This window comes from Melospiza georgiana, chromosome Z, assembly GCF_028018845.1.
Source record: "Melospiza georgiana isolate bMelGeo1 chromosome Z, bMelGeo1.pri, whole genome shotgun sequence".
NCBI lineage: Eukaryota > Metazoa > Chordata > Aves > Passeriformes > Passerellidae > Melospiza > Melospiza georgiana.
The window spans coordinates 70,740,245-70,758,841 of record NC_080465.1 but is presented as its reverse complement, the minus strand read 5'-3'; the positions used below and the strand labels follow the sequence as shown (position 1 = coordinate 70,758,841).

At 36.8% G+C, this 18,597-nt stretch overlaps 1 protein-coding gene across 1 annotated transcript in view; it reads right to left on the bottom strand.

Moving 5' to 3' along the window:
* CPLANE1 (ciliogenesis and planar polarity effector complex subunit 1) overlaps positions 1–18,597 on the bottom strand; it is a 60,191-nt gene that overhangs the window by 37,617 nt on the left and 3,977 nt on the right. The window contains exons 7-20 of the mRNA XM_058043983.1: positions 17,628–17,784; positions 16,768–16,871; positions 16,427–16,609; positions 14,819–15,068; positions 13,546–13,698; positions 11,529–12,286; positions 9,009–9,193; positions 8,056–8,136; positions 7,033–7,197; positions 6,040–6,213; positions 2,923–3,151; positions 2,550–2,683; positions 794–1,011; positions 371–535 (exon numbers count right to left, since the gene is read on the bottom strand). Of these exons, the coding sequence (XP_057899966.1) occupies positions 371–535; positions 794–1,011; positions 2,550–2,683; positions 2,923–3,151; positions 6,040–6,213; positions 7,033–7,197; positions 8,056–8,136; positions 9,009–9,193; positions 11,529–12,286; positions 13,546–13,698; positions 14,819–15,068; positions 16,427–16,609; positions 16,768–16,871; positions 17,628–17,784 (2,956 nt within the window). The remainder of the gene's footprint in view (positions 1–370; positions 536–793; positions 1,012–2,549; positions 2,684–2,922; positions 3,152–6,039; positions 6,214–7,032; positions 7,198–8,055; positions 8,137–9,008; positions 9,194–11,528; positions 12,287–13,545; positions 13,699–14,818; positions 15,069–16,426; positions 16,610–16,767; positions 16,872–17,627; positions 17,785–18,597) is intronic.

Here is an 18,597-nt window from a genome sequence, read left to right as displayed (position 1 = left end):
ATGATCCCTTTACCTGAAATGAGCCTTACATTCTCTGTTATTATTCAACCCTAAATGATTTGGAGCATCTTTCCAGCTAACACCTATAACTCCCAATTAAAGTCTGCTTTTTTCTTTTAATGGAAAATAAATTAATTTGTATGTTACCAAGTAGCTATAGAAAGACATCCAAAAGGAAACACTTTATGATTTAGATATCCTATATCTTTAAGTTCTGGTTTCCTATAAAAATGAAATGTAAAACTAGAAGATGACATTTACAAAACATGACATCAAAGCCAAGGTGAGACTGAATGCTTCTGCAGCTGCAAACTTATCAGTAATATTTACAACTGATAATCAAGTTAAAAATAGAAAGTTAAATGTTTACTTTCTGCATAACTTTTCTTGCCCACTTGAGTTGTGTAATGTACCACTGTGCTGCAGAGCAAGAACAATGAGCAGCCCGGAAGAGCAAGATAATTCGCTGAAGAACTCCTGACACTTTCTGACGGACTTCTTTCTCTGTTTTTAAAAGAATGTCATCGTTGTCTTCCTGAAAATGCAAAGACAAACAAAGCTCAGAATTAGAAAAGATGTATAACTAAATGTTGTTGCTGATCCTAATCCCATCTTGTTTATAGCATAGATCATTTATGGAAAACACAGAGGCACATATACTTTCTCATCACTGCTGTGCTACTTAGGTAAATGAGCAGACATGGAAGAAAACAGAAAAATGAGCTCCAAAGAACCAGAATAAAGCTCATTATTCATAAATACTGTCAAATAAACACACTAGAAACAGACTTACTTCACTGAGAGAAGCTGGTTGAGGACAGTACAATGGTGGTGCTGGAAGACAGAGCCCAGCTGGAACCAAACCATAAAACTTTCTGCAAAGATCCTTGGCAGAATCCATCAAAAGCTGAAATGTCTCTGAGAGAATATCAACATCTGCCATAACAGCTGCTTTCAGTAGTTCCTGTATTGAACTGTAAAGAACATCTGCATCTTCCTCTTCAATAGGATCTATAAAATACGAAGCCCAGAAACCAATAAACTAATTGAGTCACTACATGGATCTTCATTCTGACATCATGAGGTTATGTTCTCTGAATTTGCATTCATATATTACAATGACTGACCTCATCTACTTGCTTTAAGATAAGATCTCATGCATTAAAAACTAGTATTCAATTATTAATTTTAAGTTTTGCCCCATTATCATGACACCTATTGCCTTTCTAGGTAGACAACAGAACTTTTTAGCCAGGCATTTGCTTGACACAACATTCTGGCAGATCATTCATGACAAAAAGGCATAAACAGGTACATTATTAATAATGACTAAAGCAACTCTTTTATCAGTAAGTAGGTCCATCCACTGACAAGAACTTAAAATGCTTTCAGACAAAAAGAGAATAAAATATAGAGATTGTGCCAGTAAACTTTCTGTAGAATATAAATAAGGTCAGGTTGACCTAGCTAACTGTGAATTTCAGCAGTTAAGAATTAAGCTAGGAGCGCACAGTATCTGCAGGGTCCAGTGAAGACCTGGCCAACAGAGACAAGTGAGAGACCTGCTTTTGTGTCTTCATGTCTCTAAGGGCAAGACAAGGGGAGACCAAGGGAGCCATGACCACATGCCAGAAATACAGTGTGTACATTGGTATGTGTGTGTCTCTAAAGATCAGGCACCTGGACAGGCTGAGGAGCCCAGACCAACTCCTGCTGGATCCTGTATACTGCCAGGACTGTATTCCCCAGGCCAGCTGCTGTGGGGGTGCATGGACAGTGTATGTGTGTGGGGGAAGAGGGTGTTTGTGAGTGGGTATATTGTGAGTTAGTTCTGAGCACCAGAAAGCAGAGAGGGGCTGGGGCTTTGGGGGCTTACATACACAGACATAAGCTACCTGTGACACTAAGCAACTGTGTTAGCTGGCCATCTACTCAGCTAATGGTCTTGCCAATGGCCTAGCTACTGGAGTGACACACACTGTACTATGTGCCAATCTTAACCCTGACCAACAGGAGAGGGAAAGATGGTAGGACTGTTGGTGCTGCCTCTGTGAGTGGTGAGCTTGTCTGTAGGTGACCAGTCCTACATGGAGGCTGTATATGTGCCTACTGGGAATACATTCTTAGCCCTGCTAGCTGCTGGACCTGGGGATTCACTTTATCAGAAAGGAAAAAGCAAAATGAAACCTCTTATTATAGCTAATTTCAAGTGTGATGATACTTCCCATACATATTAACACAGAAATTCTTTTGTTTATTTATTGGAATGAAGATTCCGTTTTCTTCCAAATAAGTTAATATCAAATATGGTCAAATAAAGGTTTGGACAATAGAAATGAGAAGACAAGAGTGATAATTTATTTCATTTCTGGAATGATCAAAGCCAAAACACACACCCTCATGAAATTAAAGGGCTTGAGTATATTATAACAGTAATACACACACTGGAGAAGACAAAGCAATTGTTTCTTTCTCAGACAGTGTATAACACTGTATACATAGTCAAATACCATGGAAAAATAACCACAATTAGTTTTCATTTGAAGTACCTGTGAACTTCTTGTATTTAATATGTCCTGATGTTTCAGAAGTTACTGGCTGTCCTAACAAAGATTGTAACTTTTCCTGAAAAGTCTGCATTGGTAATAAGCTCAATGGCAGGTGACACTCTGGTTTTTTCATTCTGAAAGTATAACAAGAAACTGCTCATCAATAACAAAGTCATTTTCATACATAATCCAATGAAGGTCTGTTAAACTAGTATCTATGCCAAAATAACTAACCATAACATCTTAAGTTCTACACCTAGTAGGAGTCTCAGAATATGAACTTCTGAGGCTATATATACAGCTTGTCACAATAAACTTCACGGAAATAACTATGTAACAAAAAATAGTATACTAATTTCAATTGCAGGTTTACCTTGAGAGCTCCTCGGAGTTCTCACAATACAGCTGGTAGGCCAAACCAACTGACACAGACAGCTTCCAGTCCCCAAGTGTCTGTGCTAGCCACACAGCCTCTGGAATAAGTCCACCAATAAAGAACAAATCAAGAGCATATTCAGCTGTCCACACAGATGAAAGCTTCTGGTCCCTGACAGCTCTGGTAACCAAACAGTGTTGCAGTGGAATGACGCGAGGAGGTAAGTCTGTGACATGAAAGGCACATATTAAAGTTTACATAAATCCTCATGCTATCAGATGAATAATCTAGGATTCATTTGCTCACATTGCTTGTGGATTAGTTACAGTGTACAACTTCTTTTATTATTAATTTACTTTTATTAGAGGTATACTATGGAAGTGCATCTGCAGCAGCAGATGCAGCTCATGCCATGGTATAAGAGTGTGTTCAGAATAGGCTATTTTCCTGCTTCATAATGTTGGATATAAAAGCAAGTGCAAAACTCGTGGGATTGGGTTTTTTCACCTTAAAGACTTTATCACACTGACGGATCATTTGCAAATATTCTTTATACCCATAGGTTATACCACAGGGAACACATGAGATAAATGGAAATTCCTAGAGTTTTACTAGTGCACCCATATTGTTTGCACACACTGTGCTTATTGCAGAAGATTGAAAGTTAAAATGCATTGTTGAGAAAGAACAGTACATAATATTCAGTGATTCTTTGATTTTAAGATAGTATATAGATACAAACTTCAGACAAATTTACTATCTCCTTTTTTGTTCAGATTTAGATTTGTTTTTCAAGGTTTTGCTTCCTGGTTCTCCTGGAGAGATGCTGATCAACATGAACTCTAAGAAGTCATTTGCTTCTCTCACAGCTTCTGTTTTGCTTGGACCATGGCAATACTTAGAGGAGATTAAGTAATTATTCACACTAATCCAACTTGCACAATGTAATTTTACACTAATTGTCTCACCATGTACATTGATCTTTGCCTAATCAAGTATTAAAATCAAGGTTTTATTTTGTAGGTTTTATCTTGAAAGCTGTCCAAATAAAGCATTCAAGAGACCATGAAGAATGAAGTAGGTACCAGGGCATGCTGTAGTACAGAAACATTAAAAAGACTCAATGTATTCAAATACACTACAGAAAACCTAATCAATAAAAGTAAGTTACTATTGTAAAAAAATATGTGGCATTATAATATCAACTTACTGGTAGGGTACTTAAAACGCTTCCAAACAATTCTTTGTTCTCACAAACGTTTGAAAAAGTAGCTCTGAAAATAAAAATTTCCTAACAAAGGAAATCTTTAAATGCAATCTCTTTGAAACCACTCACTGTGATAAATAGTAATTCTCACAAATAAGCTGAGAAGCAGTACTTAAACTAACAAGTACTACTGGATTCAATGCCAAGCAACTTGGCATTCCCTTTTGCTTTGACAATATGGTGTCTGAAGCATTTGGATTTGGATTCCAAGACTTTGACTGTCAGATAAGCAAAAAATGTTTTCCTCTGGCTCTTCAGCTGGTGTCACACCAGATCACAGGTTCAAGTACTTCTTCAGCACTGCTGTTATCCCACTTTTGGGGGATAACAGCCAGTCAGAGCCAGATCTTTAGGCAAAATTGTGACAAAGGATGATAAAAAGACTGAGGGACTTAATGCCTTCCCTTCCTCATTCTTTAACAGTAAAACCAGTTTTCTGAGTAACAAGCCCTCTGAGCTGGAAGACAGAAATGGGGAACAGAATTAAGACCCCAGTCCAAGGGAAAATGGTCAACAACCTGATACACCACTTAGACATGCACACTCCTTTTGGGCTGGATGGGATCCACTGAGGGAGCTGGAGGAAATACCCACTGGGCCAGCTTCCATCATTGCCCACAGCCCTGGCTCACCGGGGAGGTACAGCTGACCAGAGGTTGGCACAAGGGTCACCCATCGAGAGGAAGAGCTGGAAGAAGGGTCTGGAGAGCTACAGACCTGTCAGCCTAACTGTGAGGCAGAGGAAAGTCATGGATCACCTTGAGAGCCATCATGAGACACATACAGGACAACCATGATCAGGCCCAGCCAGCAGGGATTTGAAAAAGGCAGGTCCTGCTTGACCAGCCTGATCTCCTTCTACGACAGGGTGCAGGAAGGCTCTGCAGAGGGTTCTGGATTGACAACTGTATAATACTTAACAAGACCACGTGTCAGGTCCTGCACTTGGATCACAACCACCCCTGCCCACACTACATGCTGGGGGAAGAGTGCCTGGAAAGCTGTCCAGTGGAAAAGGACCGGGGCATGTTGCTTGACAGAAGTGAACATGAGCCACTGTGTGTCCAGATGGCCAAGGAGGCCAAGGGCATCCTGGCATGTATCAGGAATAGTGTGACCAGTAGGGCTTGGGTAGTGATTGTCCCTCTGTAGTCAGCACTGGTGAGGTCAGCTTGGATGCTGGGGTCAGTTTTGGGCCCTTCAGTACAAGAAAGACACTGAGGCGCTGGAGCATGTCCAGAGTAGGGCAACAAGGCTGGGGAAGGGTCTGGAGCACAAGTCTTATGAGAAGCAACTGAGGGAGCTGGGGATGTTCAGCCTGGAGAAGAGGAGGCTCAGAGGAGACTTTATCACTCTACAACTCCTTGAAGGCAGGCAAGCTGTAGTCAGGTTGGGATCCATCTTTTCTCCCAAGTGTCAAGTGACAGAAGAGGAAATGGCTTCAAGTTATGCCAGGGGAGGTTTAGACTGGATATCAGGTAAAACAGCTTCTCTACAAGGTTTGTCAAGCACTGGACCTGGCTGCCCAGGAAAGTGGGTTGAGTCTCCATTCCTGTAGGTATTTTAAAGATGTGAAGCTGTGGTATTTAGGGTCATGGTTTAGTGGTGGGATGGCAATGTTAATGGCTGGACACAATGATCTTACAGGTATCTTCCAACCTAAATGATCCTATCTGTTGGAACAAAAATTATATCGGCTACATTTTTTTTGAGACATCCTTAGATTTTTCTGTCTCCTACCCCACTGAAAAGCTAACTTGATCAAGTTAAAGCATAACAGACATCATTGATACACGTGAAAAAAAATTTAAGATTTAAGCAACTAGAACAGCTTGTATAGGAAATACCTTGTTTGATGTGAAGTGGATGAAGGATGTCAACATTGTGGGGAGGAAAGATATAGAGCAGCTGCTTTGTGAAATAAGCAGCCATGAAACGTGCCATGGACCGAATCACAGCCATGGCAGTGTCAGTATGAATGCTGGTTACCATCCATAGTTCATGCTGAAAATACTTGATATCTAAAAGAAAGAAAAATCAAATTAAAACATTACGATAAGAATTATTTAAATATGAATGCTAAAATTATTTAATCACAGGTTATAAAATATTTATTTAAAACAAGCAAACTTACATAATTCTTTGACAAACTTTCAGAACTTACAGAGCTTAATCTTTTACACTAATTACGCATTATACTAATATTACAAGACTTTTCTACTAAGTTTTTAATGATCGGAGATGAACCTTTAGCATCTAAATTTAGACCTGAACTGAGTAAAAAAAAAAAGTTTCTTCAAACTTAGAAATTCAGATTTCACTTAGATTCAGACTTTGAAAAAAAAAATTTACAAGCATCTGCAAAAACATCCCACTGTGAAATTAGGACTGGTGACCAAACTAGAATCTGCTGTTTCTTCACGTTGTGTAATAATAATAATAATAATAATAAATTATATTATTATATTATATATTATTAATATAACAACATGTTATAATATATTATTATAATAAATAGTATTATATTATTTATTATTATTTTAAAAAATCAAACCACAGAATTTCCCCCTTATTTTTCTTATTCAAATGCCTTCTTTGAGATTATTTGAATCTAAAAATATTTAGCAGGTGACTAGTAGACAATGAGAGTTGTCTAAACACATATTCCAACAAGTGCAGCTGAAATATCATTTGAGGATCAGAAAAAGTCACTGAAAACTGTGTACAGTGAAAAGTGTCAAAATCTATCAGGTATGCATGTGAGGGCACAGAAATCAGACACTAGTTTCTTCAAACAGTGTCAACATACCTTATCACACTTTTAGGCAATGTAAACATACCAGAAAATTCTTCCATCTGACTTGTGGAGAGCTGTGATCGCCTTAGAATCTCTCTTACCAGATGATCACAGAGTCCCTGAGCTTCACACAGGTTATATTGATACAGGTGACAAAACAATATTGCAAGATAGTATCTACACTGAAGAAAACATGCTCTTTTTCCTCCTGCATTAAAAGATTAAAAAAAGGTACAAGTCCAAGTGGAAGAGAAAAAATAAACACAAAAAGAGATGTAGCACATGAAAGCACTGTTTCTTTTCTCTCCAGAAACACATCAACATAAACTATACACTTTGACCAGTAGAAATAAGGAGCAGCTACTTTAGGATATGATCGTTCTATACAGCCTCTATGTCCCTAGTAAGTTAATGCTCATCCACAACATTTGTATTTCTAGAGATATGGCAGTTTTGAAAGCAATACTATGCATAAGTGTTAAGACACAGAAAAAGACAGGAGAGCTTAAGGAAGTCTAGCCTTCAAAGAAAGAGTGCCTGAACCACAGTGGAGTTGCTTAGACACCCACCAAGCCTCCAATATTCTGAATTTTTTCCTCAATGAAGTATTCTCTATTCTAACAACCAGGAGAAAATTTTCTCATGATGCCTGGAAAAGAAACTCTGGTACATCTGTTTCAAATCAACTCTTACAAAAACTCCTGATTTAAATTTTATTTTTTACTCTCTAAACACTAATTCTTTTAATTTTACAGCTACTAAAGGAACTGATTTTTCTTCATCAGTTTTTCTTTGTCTCTTTCTTGCTCACAAATTTATCTAGAGCTTTCCTATACCAAGTACTTAATAATTGCAAAAAAAGTTCTGGTATTAAAATGGAAATGCATAGAATTTTCTCAGAGAGCAACCAGACTTAAGTTTTGACTGGTTTCTATTCATCCCATCTTAATTACAAATATGCACCCTTTATGCATCTCACCCCCTCTTTCTGAAGAGCAAACAGAGTCACAAATGTAAAATGATTATACAGCTTACCCCCTCCACCCTCAAAGATTTTATCCCTTACCATTTGTCTTGAGTTCACAAAGAGATCTTTTCCAAATGTCCAGAGATTCTCTGTATGAGCCTAAAAGGAACTGCTCCTCACCTATAAAAGTCACATATTAACAAATTAAAAGCTTTACTTTTATATTTAAAAATACACTCTTCTTTCAGCATCAGACATTTACTGAAAGCAGAACAAAATATGTTAGCCCCCAGAAAACTTCTATTCTCACAGTTAAGTCTAAGTTTTGAGCATCTGAGAGAAGATGACCTTGAACACTCCTTGCCAGGACAAGTAACGTATGAGCTCTCCTCCAGGAGGAGCTAATTTATTGTATGGAGTACTGTAGGAATTGGAGTTAGAATTGTCATTTAAGGGAGAGAGATCAAGAACATGGCAAGGGAACAGAATTGTAAAGGGAGACATAAATGGGAAGCTGGGCTTAGTAATGTAGAAGTCAAAAGGAAGGTAGAACATAGGACAGTAAAGTGTAAGAAATGAGGCTACAACTGTATACTGTTTGGAAAATAAATATGCTTAGATTACCAAGCACCTTAGGTTACACTAAGATGTTTAGTTGAAGCTGACTACATTTAAGAATACAACATGATCATGTCCACAATGATCACATAGAGTGAACAATCAACACAGAAATCCAGTAAGGGACACATTGTGATGCCCATTTACTTCAGAAGAAACAACACAGGAGATGAAAATTAAAATCTTCCATTCAGGTTCTTTAGGACATGGCTAAAAGCAAACCAGAGTAAATTCAGTCTTTTTATTTAGCTTAACAAACTCTAAAAATTATAATGCAATCTACAGACATACCAGGACATTAAGTATTTAAGACAGAATTAATGATAAGAATTTAAGAGAAGTCCAAATGATCACTTTTTAAAAATCTGGTAGTCAGTTACCGATTGTTGAGTTGGACCTAATTTTCCTAATTTTCAATTAACATTTTTACTAACCAGATACAGAATTAATCCTCAGATGTTGTTCTAATTTCACTCCTGAAGACTGGATGGTTGCTTGTATATGACTTAAAAGCAATGAGACAACAGAAACCTCTTCTGCATTCTTGCTCACTTTTCTTTTTAGCTGCACCTGATACCAAACCACTTTCTTATACAATAATCGCCATAGTACAGTCAACCTGTAATTCAAGAAGTACAATATTATGAGATTAAGCAAGAGTTAACAAAGTTGCCTACATCAATTTCTTATGTTCTTTTATTTTGCATTATGCACCCAAAAATAAATTATATCAACCACTTTCTTGATTTGGATGAGGCAAAAAAATGAAGCACTTTTTGCCTCATTTTTGACTAAAAAACCATTATTTCTTCTGAATTTTCTTAAGCACAGCAATCTACCTTAAGAACTAAACACCGTCCAAATAAATCCTTTTGCTAGCTAAACGATGGGGAAATGAAATAATCTCAGACAAAGAAACCTCAGAACAGGTATGAGTATCTTTGTAAACAAGACTGATTAAAAAACAATTAAAGCATAACACAGAAAAGCAAAAAATAAAAAACAAGATTGCAGAATATGGTTTATATGCAGAATATATATTAGTCCCTGTTGCCTAGCACAGTCCTATTAGATGTACCAGCTCAGATATTAAACTCAGTAAGTTTAACAATACGAGCAAATACACATTGCTAGAGACTTGAAAAAGCTTGCATAAAACTGCAACACATCTGTATCTTGAACTGGGTTCATAATTAACACAGTCAAATGCACAGTGCTCAGCACATGGAGCACAGTTAATCCAAAATATGGATTATCTTCTCTGAGACAACTGAAACTTACATAAGAGATTTGCAGTGAACATAGTACTATATTTAAGGATTATTGAAGAAATACCTTTTACTGTAGTAGTAAATAATTTGTGAGTTACAATGCTACTTCAGTTCTAAATCTCTGGAAAGCAGAAGCCTGCTCATGTGAACAGCACTCTTTGATTCACTGGAGTTTTGCGGAATAAAAATACTCCAGGGACAACAGTATACTTTCCCTAAAGTTGGACAGCACACTTCAGTCAAGTTTATGTGGGGGAAGAAATAGCTCTGACAGTTTAAGTCAATTAGTTTCTACAAATGGGTTTTTCTTATTGCTCTGAGACACCACATCCATAACGAATATAAACTTTGCTGACTAAATTGACATCACTGACATACTGCATATGAGCAGACTCTTACCCCAGATAGTTTGCAACTAGGAAAGAGTGAAACACACAAGAGACAGTTAAAACATCTAAAGTTTAATATCTGGATTGATGCTGCACTGCCAAGGCCTGGTGTCAGCTGTCAACTCATCAGTTATCTCCAAACTGGTTTGCAGTTATAGTTTAGTCACCATAACCAAACTATATTCAAATATAGGTCTGAGCCTTAATCTGCATGCTTTGTTTATCATGCCCTTCCATGGAGTAAAAGGCAGCAAAAAAATCAAATGGATATTTTATTATAATTTAACTCATACAATTTTTGTTCCATCATACAGAACCACATAGGCTCAAAAACGCCCTTAGGATCATTGTCTCCAACCATTAACACTGCCTATCCCACTTTTAAACCATGTCCCTAAACACCACAGCTACATGTCTTTTAAATACCTACAGGAATGGAGACTCAGCCCACTTCCCCAGGCAGCCTGGTCCAATGCTTGACAACCCTTTCAGATACTGCAGGGCCTGGGGCTGGACTTGGTGCGCTGCCTCACCAGCGCCAGGTACAGAACAGCTGTCACTTCTCTGGTCCTGCTGCCAGGATTCCACTGGCCTTTTCGGCCATCTGGGCATACACTGGCTCACGTGCAGCTGCTGTCAACATACATCCCCAGGTCCTTTTCTGCTGGGCAGCTTTCCAGCTACTCTACCCCAGCCTGTGGTGCTGCACAAGGCTGTTGTGACCCAAGGGCAGGACCTGGTACTTGAACCTCACACCACTGGCTTCAGACTGTTAATGCAGCCAGTCCAGATCCTCCTGCAGAGCCCTTCAGCCCTCCAGCAGATCAACACTCCCACCATCTGAGTGTTATTTGTGAACTGACTGAAGGTGCTCTTGATCCCCTCACTCTGATTATTGATAAAGATATTAATCAGGGATGGCCCCAATACTGAGCCTTTGGGAACACCACAGCAACTGGCTGCAGCTGGATGTAACTCCATTCATCACCACTTCCTAGGCCCAGCCATCAGCCATTAATTTATTTCAACACAGCAAAGAGTGCTTTTATCCAAGACATGAGCAGTCAATTTCTCCAGGAGAAAATTGTGGAAGCCTATGTCAAAGGTTTTACTAAAGTCCAGGTAGACAATATCCACAACACCCACAGCCCCCTCCCCATCCATCAAGTAGGTCACCTGTCACAGAAGACCAGGCTGGTCACACAGGACCTGCCTTTCATAAACCTGTGATGGCTGGGCCTGATCACCTGGTTTTAATTTACAATTTTTTTCCCCATGCAAAGCTTATTCATACCTTTTTTCTGTTTTTGCATCATGGTTTACTTGAGGACATTCTCTAAGTAGAGATTTCAGTGAGCTAAACTGCTGAGAAGTATTGTCATCAAGAACTAAGAAAACAGGCACTGTGAGAGAGTCAAGTTCCACAAGAGTATTACCGTCAGGAGAGGCAAAAAAATTCTCATACTGTAGTACACATACTCTGCTTAGGATGTGAGAAACCATTTTCAAAAGACAGAAGCATGCCAGAAGGTTTTTTGAGAACAATTGATCTGGTTGCTGTATAAACATCAGTTTTAAAGTTTCTAATGTCAGCTTTGCCACATGCCCAGTCACACTGGCTCTTGAATGCCAGTGCAAGACAGTCAAACACTGCTGAAAATATTTCAGGACAAAATGCATCCATTGAGTACTCTTCACAGACTTGTTTAAAGATGTATCCTGGTTTAGCAAAGTACATTTCACAAACTGAACAATGCTGAAAAAATGGATCATGCAGTTCACTGTATCATTCAGCAATGCATCCTTCTCTTCCATATTTTTTGAAATCCCTATCTGCCATGCACCAAGGAGGTTTTTCTGAATGGAATATAGTTCCAATGATGATTTATCTTTCTCTTCAATATCATCTTCTGCATGGATGGTATCAAACATCGATGCAAATTCTAAGCAGCCTTCATCAGCTTTACCAACAGATGAATAGATTCTTTGGTTATAGAAGCTGGAAGTGGTACTGTAAAACTGCTTTTCATTGTCTGATTCTTCTTCAAGGTCCTAAATTAGACAAGCAAAAAATCAACAGCTTAATTCAAGTTTACTGAGAGAGAGACAGAGAGAGAGAGAGCACATATAGATTGCAAAGAATCAGCATTTAGTCAGTCTCTTAAATGAAGTTTTTATGCTTAATTACCTTGCTTAAATGCTAGTACACCTAATAAACTGCAGTTTCATCTCAATCTCAAATTAAGTATTATTTGCAAAACAGCTGGGCAGACAAATTAAATTACCTAACAACAAAATTATAATGCCAGTCCAGCAGCATATTTTATACCAGAAAGTGAAACTCCATGCTTCATTAACCTAAAGTACAAGACAGAGATTTTGCCAGATTCCTGTAAGATATAAAAGTCATTCAAGAAAAGCTCCAAAGCTTCAAAGAACAAACCAAAACTCAAAAGCACGAAATGAAGTTGGGAAAGGCTGTTCAGTAACTATGATCACAGGGCAACTCTTGCAAAAGACAAAACGGTTTTGGAACTGATTAAAGAATCCTCTAAAAACGCAGGATAAAGATAAGTATCGTATTTATTAAGAATAAGACTGTTATTAAAATAGTCTACAGCCACAGTACATCTAACAGCTAATGTTACATTTTATTATAAAGTGAAGCTAAAGTATTTTGTTTCCAGGGAGACCTTATAGCACCTTTCACTACATAAAGGAGGCAACAAGAGACAAGGAGATTTTTGACATGGACACATAGTGATAGGATAAGGGACACTGGTTTTAAACTGAGAGAGGGCAGGCTTAGATATTAGGCAGAAATTCTTTACTGTGAAAGTGCTGAGACTCTGGAATGGGTTGCCCAGAGAAACAGTGGCTGCCTTATGCATGAAATGTCCAAGACAAGGTTGAAAGGGGCTTTGAGCAGCCTGCTCTAATGAAAGGTGCTCCTGACTCTATCAGGGGGCTGGAACTGGATAATCCTTAAGGTGTCCTCCAACACAAACCATACTATGTATTGAAACACCACAAACTGATATATATGTATATTGTCAGATATTCTTCAAAAAGTGAACACATGCTGAAAGGAATGACTTGTTTAAAAATAAAAATAAAAATCAAGTACCAGTTTGAGAAAATAAGCATATTCCTCATGTCTACAAAGAAAATGAGAATACTGAATGATTTTAAAACACTAGTTAAGATAAATAAATCTGTTATTTTTTTTTTTAAATCCCCACAGTTATTACCATTTAGAATACCTTAAACGTACATAATTTCACAGTAAGTGGAAAAATGCTATTAAGTACCAGTAAATCCATGGTTTTCTCGTTCATTTCTGTTGTGTCCTCCTCCAGGAATCTCGGAATGGTGGAAAAGATAGAACTCTGACTTTGAACTTGTTTTAAAAGTATGGCCTTTAAAGACAACAGTGATCGTAAGTACCGAGATCTCCTTTTACACTAAAAGAAATAACAATAACAGAAAATATATTATCAATTTCTTGCAAGACAGACAGCTTCTAAACAAGTCAAGGAAATTGGTTACTGTTGTAGAAAGCTTCAGTTCAAAAGTCCCAGATGGACAGGGAGAACAGGTCAGCAAGCATCTGCTACACAGAAACAAACTACCATTTGATCATGCTTTAGGAAAGCAGAATTCTCTCACACAGAGAGCTTTAGTACTGTGAGAATCTGCTTTCTTGATGCCTAAGAAAGCCGTAGAAATTTACCTGTATGTAGGGTTTTTCTGCATTTTTACTAGTAACATATCTCTTTAAATCCTCAAATCCTTGCCCACTATTCTAGCTTATGCAGGAGCACCATGATAGTTCACTCCTCCAAAAATCAGAATAGAAACTGAATTAGAAGACAAGCTGCATTTTATCAGCAAAACCAGAAATTCTTAACTAAGTATCTGTTATATCTTCTATGGTCAGCAACAGTTCCAAGACCTCTTCCCTCAAGGGAAGGAAGGGACCTGGCTTTCCTTCTCCCAGACTTAGCTCAATTCAGAAGTGACAGAAAATGAAACAGAAATGCTTTAACTAAGCTTTAATTGCCACCCTTGAGTGAAGACCCAGTGGACAAATGTATGCACTAGCATAGAGACTAAGTTATAGAGGATTTCCAAACTCTTTCTGCATCACTCTGAAAGTTGACGAGAACAGCATAACACCTGTCAACATCCCAAATCAACTCTACAGATATAGAAATCCATGTTTCTTTTACAGTCCCAGAAAAATAATATAGTGACAGCCCAAACTGTCCCTCTCTACATTTTCCTGAAATATCACCCAGACATTGAAGGAATAAAATTTCAAGAAATCTGTATTCATTGCTTTGCACATCAATGCGGTTATAAACAAAAGACCAAGTACCTTTGAATGACAAAATTATAAATACATTAATTATATATAATGAATGATATATAATTATATATAATTATATATATATAATTATATATATTATATATAATTATAAACAACTTTATAATTCAAAGGTACTTGAGTCTTCAATTTACACTTTTTCATGTACCTGAAATTTTTCACTTAAAAACCTACAAAATAGTTCAAAACCCTACCTTGAAGTTCAGCAAATTCTGATGGACGTTTTCAAGCTGTTGGGCTGAATCAAGCAAAAGGGATCTCATAAATCCTGATGGTGAAAAGTTGTTAGGAAATCTTAGCAGTGTTATCATGTATCCATCAGAGACAATGAGGTAGGGTAGTCTTGGGTGTGAAGCAACAGAGAATCTCTGTCTCAGGAGGTCACGTTCAGAATTTGAAGAACCAAGAGACTGGCTAGAATCTCGAGAACAAGAGTGGTGCTGTCTAAAACAGAAATACATCAAAAATTAAGAAGCAACTATCATATGTAATAATCATGAACAGAATAATTTCAGAACATGTAATACCATGCAATCTACTATCCAAATAAATCCCTTCAGAATCCTAGGGAAGTGTCGACCCTTTTGCAGGATGAGCACTCTGAATAAAACTATTTATGCTTGCAAGATGCTAGTATTTTACTACAACCACAATTTTTTTCAATTTAAATAAATTAAAATCAGCTTTTAGTATCCATGTATTATTTCATTAGTAGTAACTGTACTTTTTCATAATTAGAGTCTAAATTTCTATATCACACTTTTTTATCTAGCATGTACTTCGTATGACAAATGCTTGAAGATGAAATTTGAAGGGCTAGACTAAGTAAGTAATATATGAAAGAAAAGAACCCCTTGAAAATCTGAGTCTTATAATTTCAGCATCCGTTCAGATATTCAATAGAAAAATTTTATAAACACAGATGTCTTCTCTTTCAGAATGGTTTTTATTATACAGAAATCCCTCCTGAGTTCCAGAAAACTGTATAATACAGGTATTCCAATATTAGCTACATAACACACTGTTTTATTTAAAAAAAGAAAAAGTGGCTGCATATATTCAATATATCATCATAATTCATGTATTTAATATATTTTAGTATCTGATTTTTCAATCAGATAGGGTAAGAAGGTAATATACTGCTTTGAATGTCTTCACAAGCTTTTATATTCAAACACTATTTGGTTTAAGGCATGCAAAGTTAATAAGATTAAAAAAAATAAAGTTTAGACTCTATTTTGTTTTCTCTATTTAGACTGTGTTACTTTCATTTTATGCTAAAGTGTGTTCAAAGATCCTTCTACTCTCTCATGCACCCAGCAGCATAATTCCAGAACTTAGATCCAGAGAATCCCAAAACAACATTTTAAAAACCAATTACTTTCTGTCCATGCAAATATGTTATTTACAATATCTCACATAGATTCTATATGTAAAATTAAGGAATGAGCAGAGAAATAACACAGGATTAAAATAAACTTTCACTTTAAGTACTTTGGCAAGTTTAATTTCCTCTTTTATCATAAAAAGAGTGCTAATTTAGTTACTAATAAATTCAAACATTTTAGGAAAACAAATCACTTTATGTATACTTACATTGTCACAATGTCAATTTTCATCACGACAAATGCATTATAAGGAATAGAAGAGAACTATGAATGAGAAACAGATATTGGAAAGACACATGAAAAGCAAAAGAGTGAATTTGAAAGATAACATTTATGCAAAATTATAATAAATATGATAGAAAGTAAGGTAAGACCAGAATACAGAAACATATAAACCTTTTCAAACCATTTTACCTGTATGTTATTAGAGGATGAAATGGAATAAACTGTGCTGGTCCAAATTCTACAGAGCATCCAGAAGCAATTAAGGTCAGCAATTCCCCCATACATGTCAATAAAACCAAACATCCACGTTTTAACATGCAAGCCAAGAAAAGGCTATCAGGAGTCCAACTCATGTCGCCAACCCAGTAAGATCTAAATTGGGCAGGTAAAAAAATATTTTTTCTCTGTCAAACTTCAGCATCAGAGGGTTAGAATACAAAATAAACAAACAGACTATAAAATAAACCAACCAACCATAACACAAAACTGAAAGACCCACAACAGCAGCAGAAACAGTGTCATTTACTGACCTGATGAACCTGGACGAGGTCACGCTACTCTTGCTACTACAACCTTTCAGGCTACCCGAAACAGTTACAAAATTCAAAGTGTTCAGAAACAAAACCTGAGTTGCCTAGAAAGAAAAAATAAAGACATCATAAATGTTTGTATCAAAATGCCATTGTTGCAAAAAAAAAGTCTACTACTAAATTATGCATTATATTTGGTGGACTGGTAACACCATTATACATGGAAATGACATTGTGTTTCACTCTTTATTACTATTTGAACATTTATTGAATTTTACACATTATTCTACACTTGAAATATAAGTAAGGACTATTATATACTTAATATGTAATTCCACATTCTTTTTAAAATGTAACTTTTTTCTAAAACACTCAATATAAGACCACTCTTCTTTAGTCTTTCTGATAATTAACAACTGAAGCTTTGAAGGATTGCATCATCCCAATTGGGTACAACAAAAAAAATGGGTTTATTTTCTCTGTCATCGTTAGCATTAAAAAGTACATTAGAATTTGACCTCTGAGTTATTAATAGGAATAACATAATGAAGTCCAAAACATGTCAGGCTGAGGCTTGACTGAAAATCACCAAGAATCTTTGCAGATATGATGCAGCAATTGAAATTAATTTCTTTAGTATTAGAGCTTAGAAATGACAGGATCTCATACCAGCTTCTAACTGAACACCACACATAAACAACTGAGTTGTAGTAAAAGTTTTTAGCTAGGGATATCAATGTAAATATAATTTCAGGTCCCCTTGTAAGTGCTAAAATCATCCCAAAACTGTGTTTTTAAATCCTTGTTACCACTTCATTCAAATGGAACTCTTAGCTTAAATGATGCACTGTCATACATACCTTTGGATCGGTTTGATTTACAGCTACTGCAAGCAGAAGCCCATCTCTTGCAAATGCACATAGCAGAGCTCCTCTTGACTTTACAGACACACACTGAGGAACCAAATTAACAAGAGAACAAGTCTGCTGTACCCACTGGATCTGGTATGGCAAAGAACTGAATACCAACAAAAAGATAACAAAACCAAGTGGTTACTTCATTTTGCAGAATGGGATTATTCCTATACAGTAAAAAACCATGCAAGACAAAACCATATAAAGCATGAGCTAGTAAAAAAAAATCCACCTGTTTTTCATCAAATGCCTTACAAATGAAAAAATATTTTGTACTTACACAGGTTCAAAAATTATGTCTGAGCACTAGGAGCACTTATTTTTATGGAATGGGATTTTTATGGGATTTATAAGTCTAGAACATGCAAATATATGCAGATCAATGACACATAATAGAGGCACTTGAATTCTAGCCAGAAACAGCTTTCCCAGACCCTGTAACACCATTCACCACAGGAATACTCAGAACTTGAAAATCAACAGTATGTGGCTCTGAGCAAAAAATCTGTGGATGACCCATCACTGGAAGTGTACAATGATATGTTGGATTATGCTTCCAGCAACCTGATCTAGTGGAAGGGGTTCCTACCCATGGCAGGGAGGTTGGACTATGTGACCTTAACAGGTCCCCTTCAATCCAAACCATTCTGTGATCCTATAAAGATTCAAAACATGAATCTTTAAAAACACAAGACAAAATCTGTCTTGAAGTATGTCATCTAACTGACAAAAAAAACCCCGATTAATATGCAAAAATGAATTAAATATAATAGCAAGCAATGAAACTAAGCACGAGTTGACATAAGAAAATATGAGTAAGATGTCTGAGAAATATAGCTACAGTTTCAGGCTGCAATTACTATGGTGTGGATAGCTAGCTAGTTACATACATATATACTTATGCATTTCTGCACTG